The sequence below is a fragment of the Coniophora puteana genome, assembly GCF_000271625.1.
Source record: "Coniophora puteana RWD-64-598 SS2 unplaced genomic scaffold CONPUscaffold_45, whole genome shotgun sequence".
NCBI lineage: Eukaryota > Fungi > Basidiomycota > Agaricomycetes > Boletales > Coniophoraceae > Coniophora > Coniophora puteana.
Window position 1 is genome coordinate 1 of NW_006913097.1, and position 5,866 is coordinate 5,866.

The following is a 5,866-nucleotide window of genomic DNA, read 5'->3' on the forward strand; positions in this document are numbered from 1 at the left end:
ATTCGTTCTGTAAGGATTCTCGAGATGACGCGCATTTCCCTTGCTATAAGCTCGGAGATATTCGCGTTCTTCCTCAGTCTCAGCCAGACCGAGATGTGTGCGAAATGTTCGCAGGGCAACCGAGTGTGGTTTGCCGCCATAGTAGTACTTGCATATGCAGTCGACGCGTTTGTTGGGAACCACAGCATTGGCAGGGTTAGCCTTTGCGTTACGGAGCTTGCCAGCGCGATCGGGCATGTCGAGGTGCAGGTTAGACTTATGTGATCGATTTTTTTTGCAGTGCTGCATGCACACGGCGCAGCGTCAATGCCATTGCTATTCGTAGGGACAAGTGTTAGGGGATCTTATGCTCGTTTATGGTAGCCGAGACGCGTCTCGGTCACGGGTTTTTATTTTGCAGAACACGACATAAGATCACATAGAGCGTTTCCTAAATTGGGTCAGGTACATAAGATTGCCTAAGAACACCTAATGCCCAACAACCGGTTTTCACAGGGATATTCAACCTCCTACATACACCTGTGTCTTATTTCATCCAATGGAAATGACTTCAATGCGACTTCACAGAGCATTGGGGCTATAATGTAAGTGACGTCGTCTTACTCATGGATGAGACGACGCTCCCGCGGCGGATGCCGACACGCAAAAACATGATCGACGCCATGCGCTGGCTCGTCAAGGACGCACAGGCCCATGATTCCTTGTTTTTCCACTACTCTGGCCGCGGTGGTCAGATTCAGGACAAGGAAGGAGTTAGCCCCAACGGACTGAATGAGGTTATATACCCGGTGGACTATAAGAAAGCTGGAATGATTGCAGATAACGTGCGGTTCAATTTGAGTTTGCTTACTATGTGCTGATATGGCGGGAGTAGGAGCTGCACAAGATTATGGTGAAGGAGCTTCCGCCAGGGTGTCGGCTGACTGTTCGTCAATTTCTACCCTTTCTGTTCGGAGCGCTGACTCAGTAGCACAGGCTGTATTTGACGTATGTCGCCGCTTTGCCATTCAATGCTGCGCGTATATTCATTTCAAAAATATGATATGAAATAGTCGTGCCACTCCCGGAGCACCGCCCTTGGTATGTTTGTTCTTCCGTCTCTCGTGTCGTCTTCACTTTACCCATGCTTATCTCACAGACCTTCCATCAGCAAATTCCTCTGTAGGTTGTCACGACGTGGCGATGCGTGGCGACTGCGTGAACATGTACACAACGCATTACCACGTCCATAAGCCATTACGACGGGTTGTCGCGCTCACTCCAAGGTTGCGAACGCACTCGCAATAGCGTTGCATGGACTTGATATACACATGGTACATTTGAGCCCGAGACATTACTAAAGGTAACTAATGTAGTCACAATGTGTATATCTACACAACACAACAGCATTGCATTTGTGTTACATTTGCATCGGGGTGCGTCACCTTAGTGCTAGCATTGACACATAATGTCTGGAAGGGACAATGGACCACAGCCCGAACCGTACTCCATTTACTGTCCTGTTTTAGCTGTTATATGTACGACAGTCGGTTTATTATCCATCCTATATAAGACAATGGACAACCATTGTATAAACTACGTATACACTGTCTATTCTATGTCTCCCTATAGTAGGACTGTGAGCATGATGTCGAGAGTGGAATGACACGAGAAAAGGATATGACAAGAAAAGGATATGACAAGAAAAAGATATGACAAGAAAAAGATATGACATGAAACAAGGACGCTCACTTTGCGCTCGCTACCCAGAATTCCACCATTTCAGTTTGTATCACCAGCACCGGAGGGCACTGTAACTAGCTGCGTGAGTTCCGTATCATGAACGAGGAATTGTGTCAAAGCACGACTCACCATCCCACTGTTCGCCCTGAGCTCTCTAGTTGGGAAAGAGTGTGAGTGAGAAAGAGGGAGTGAGAGACTCAACAACGAAAGAATGTTGCGTCTCCGTCGTGTTTTTTATGCCTGCGAAGGCTGATCAATATGCCGAATGCGTTGGAGATATTAGTGGAGTCGGTTTGCGAGCGCTGTGTGAACATTAACAAATTTTGTATTCTTGTGGTGCGCAACGACTAAGCGCGTCTCGGATCTGCTTGGGCTCACTCCAAAAGCACCAGCTCCATGCATTAATATCGACGTCATGCTGCGCATCATAATATGCAATGGCTTACTTGTCGGGCCCACAATCCACCCCAGTGGTTAGCTCAGTATTCTCGTCAATCGCGCTGCTCGACACAGAGTTAGATGCCACTCGTAAAACAAATGTACACACCAGAGGAGAAGACAATAGTTGGGCGACAGAGAACTTTGCCCACGGGTTTAATAACTTTAATTATCTTACCATTATTATGTTAGGCTCCTGACATCGTCTCTACGTCGTAATCCTTACAATACGTTGCTTGGATTGCCACTTTAAGCTGATGGGTTGTGTTTATTGCCATGCATTGCGACGCCGTTGCGACATTTCCGTTTTTATGCAAAGTTGACAATACGTCACAATGCGTGGTAACGTTCGCGGGATTTTCCTGATGTCCTTACATTGTAAGTTGTTCCCATGCACACGTCTAATATATGCTCATCATCGCCGTATAATGGCAGTATCATTCGAATGGGCGCCTCAAAAGCGCCAACGTCGAGCCGCAGACGCTTATGGACAAGGTCTCCTCGGCCGATGTTATATCTTTTGTGGGGTGCCGCGACAATCAGACAATCGCGAACACAAAGCGAAGTCAGCGCTCAAATGATGTTGTTAAATCTATGAGCTGGGTGCGTCCTTTCTCTTTCTGTCCATGTTATCTTCTTTGGCATTGTCCTTGCTTTGCCAGCCTATATGTGCTATAAAGCGCTGATGGCAGTTTGTGGTCTGACGGGACTTGTGACTGACATACATGACTGACACAATCGGATATTTTGCGTTGTATAGGCGTTAATTAAGTCCTTGGTAAATGAAAAGAGCCAGAGCTATCAGGCACTTCTGCAGTCTGTTCGAGGACTACTGAAAGAGACCTGCAACCAGAATGTGCAGTTATCGAGTTCGCATCCAATCGTACGTCCCTTTGCCTTCTCCCTCTTTCGCTTTTACTGTGATTTTATAAGCTGTGACTAACGCGGTGCGCACAGGATACCAGCCTTCTTGTTTTTCTGTAAACCACCTCTACTGTTATGTACAAATCAGAGTGTCACGACTCAAGTACCAGGTTTAAAATTGATGTTATTGTATTCCAACCTCTTTGAAGTAGCATTAAGCGGGCGTTACTTACAACCCGGGTCATCTCATACACCGACGAGGAGCCGCTTGCATCGTTAGACAAGCTACGATCTTCGAAGCGCGACGGAAGGTCAGTGTGTGTGTGTTTCCGTCTTCATTGCGCTGGAAGTCAAGTTGAGGGAAGACAGTAAGTCACCATCTGTGGGAATTGTGCTATCTTCTTCTTCTTCACTGTTTATACTATTGGTTACTATGACGTAGCTTCGCCGTTAAACGATTCAGATGCAGCAGCTGCCAGTACTGCGCGTGTGGCGGATCGGCCACCCATCGACACTACATGGTAATTCCGTCGGCATTAGCCGAGAGCCACTTTCCAGTGACATTCGTGATGCATAGCTACTCTGCAGACACACTAGTATACCGTAACAAAGTACGCTCTTTTTGGAAACTCTACCCGAGTCTGAATAACTTGACTTTCGAAGGCATCTATAGCATTGGGTGCCATGCCCCCCGATCGTACCTGGAGAAGCCTCACGGAGCGTAAATGCCACTACACCCATATCGACGAACAAATCCTCCAGCTGCACACAGAACGTAACACCCTCGCGCCGATCAACTGCATCTCTCAAGGAGTCCTTGCATCCATCTTTATCTACATCTCCCCACTTCGCAGCCCTACAGAATACGATCTCTTTAGCGTCACACACGTATGCCAACACTGGCGCACTGTCGCGCTCTCCTTCCCCTACCTTTGGTCTCGCGTCCCGATGCACCCTTGGTCCTCGCCTCCCTTGGTTCGGATGATGCTCGATCGCGCAAAAGGTGTTGTGCTCGACATTGGCATCGATGCTATGGCGGATGGATCAACGCTCAAAGAGTGGCGGGGAGACTGGGAGCTCGTTGAGGAGCTGTGTCGCGAGGCGCACCCATCGCGCGAGATGCACCTCAACTTGATCGGGGGGCGCATGCGCAGGGTGCTGTTGCACACCTCGCGAAGACAGACGCACTACTTCTGGAGCGTTTCTATCTGCACATGATGACTGGATATGGGGAGCAGCGTACCGCATTCATGCTTCTGGGGAGTCTGCTCAGCAGTGCACCACGGTTGAAGGACTTGAGCTTCAATGCGTGTCGGCCCCCTTGGGATGCACCGATCTTCAAGGATCTGACGAAGCTGAGTTTAGTGGGGTTGATGAAACTGTCGCCTACTCCCGGGGAGCTTTGGTCTGTCTTGCGAGAATCACCGGCTCTCGAAGAGCTCGTCCTTATCGATGTGCTGTCGCGGTTTGGCCAGGTGCCGTTGTCATGGGATCTAGACGCCTTCAGCGCTCAGGTCGTCGACCTCCCGAGGATTCATCACATCACGTTGGTCAAGACAACCTTCGCCGAATACGCTCAGTTCTTTACACGCGTTCGCGTCCCTGCGGATGCCCACATTACTCTGGAGACTAGCGTGCCTGCTCGTCACGACGCTCTGCCCAACGGGCTGACATTATTTCCGCCTTCCTTTTTTTCCTGTCTTCGTGAGGTACCCGAAGCGACGAAAGGTGGAGCTAAATACACAATTGAAATGAAACTTCAGAATCAAGAACTTTCCTTCAAAATTCACGAGTGCAACGTTACCTCAGATGTCTGTGATCGCTCATTGGGTTCAGCCTGTCCTGGCCGCCTCAATGCTCGTGTTACGTTCTCGCCGAGTTCTAGCCAGACCCCCACACCACTGGTAGACGCCTTTAGCTCTTTCTGCATTGGTCCACTCGTCGCTGTGGACACCTTATCGATATGGCTTGAAGGATATCCCGGAGAAATACCGTAGCGTGACGTACTCGCGGCTGTCCCTCGCGTTCGCGAAATATGCGCAAGTATGGACGGTCGGAATCTTACTGGGTTGAAAGATGCGTTATTTCCGGGTGGGAGCTTGTATGACAGGCCAGAAAATCTGCAGGTGGCTGTTCGCCAACTTGAGGAGCTTCACTTGTCACCCTGTGCAGACTCGGAGTTCCACTCGGGTGTTGAAGGGATCGCCGACATGGTCGAGCGACGTGCGAAGGCAGGATCGCCCCTAGAAAGGATAGTGGGGAGAAAAATTGCACTATCCGATGAGGGTCTGGTCAGGCTAAGGTGGAGTGTTACTGAGAGCGTGGCATTGGGGCTTGGGATGATTTAGACCAAAGTTACCAGTATTACTCGTATCTTCAATATTTCTGCCCGCTTTTGTTTGGTTTTTTGTTTGTGCTCTTGATCAGATCCGTTTGAGATCAGATTCGCTCTCGATCCGGACATCCTCAACCATTTTGGGCCATATTCCCGCTGATAAGATAACAGTCCCTGAGCTGGCGCTTTGTTCGTCGCCATCCTTTCCTCCCCTCCTCCTTTCCCTCCCCATCTTCGCACTGTGAATCCTCACAGTCGCACGATTGGTATGTCGTCCAAGTCCTCTAACGTTTACACACGCTTACTTTAGCTCTGTCAGGACTACGGAGTAGGGTTTTCAGTGCGTTCCATATCTATCGCTTTTTGGCCATGAGCTCACGAAAGTATGCTCCCAGGCGGCGATAGCGCTCTTCTCGACTCCACTCGACGTTTGCAAAGAACACCTTTACCTCCATCTCCCATTTTGCTCGTAATTCTCCCCCTCGTTGCATCTGATGCAGGGTTCGC

At 49.4% G+C, this 5,866-nt stretch overlaps 3 protein-coding genes across 3 annotated transcripts; 2 read left to right on the forward strand and 1 right to left on the reverse strand.

The window, feature by feature from the left end:
- Nucleotides 1-569: 569 nt before the first annotated feature.
- CONPUDRAFT_68240 (uncharacterized protein) lies at nucleotides 570-3,103 on the forward strand (the record flags this gene model as incomplete). The annotated part of the gene is made up of 7 exons (XM_007777766.1): nucleotides 570-824; nucleotides 875-925; nucleotides 976-987; nucleotides 1,053-1,165; nucleotides 2,201-2,261; nucleotides 2,635-2,763; nucleotides 2,921-3,103. Coding segments are annotated over 7 exons (804 nt in total), but the record flags the coding sequence as incomplete, so codon positions are not given.
- A 605-nt stretch (nucleotides 3,104-3,708) lies between these two features.
- Nucleotides 3,709-4,242, forward strand: CONPUDRAFT_160618 (uncharacterized protein; the record flags this gene model as incomplete). The annotated part of the gene is made up of 1 exon (XM_007777767.1): nucleotides 3,709-4,242. One exon carries the CDS (start codon nucleotides 3,709-3,711, stop codon nucleotides 4,240-4,242), a length of 534 nt encoding a protein of 177 aa, XP_007775957.1.
- Nucleotides 4,243-4,638: 396 nt separating this feature from the next.
- On the reverse strand, nucleotides 4,639-5,216 carry CONPUDRAFT_86110 (uncharacterized protein; the record flags this gene model as incomplete). Its single annotated transcript, XM_007777768.1, has 2 exons — nucleotides 4,829-5,216; nucleotides 4,639-4,758 (listed from the first exon to the last, which is right to left on the reverse strand). Coding segments are annotated over exons 1-2 (187 nt in total), but the record flags the coding sequence as incomplete, so codon positions are not given.
- Nucleotides 5,217-5,866: the final 650 nt, after the last annotated feature.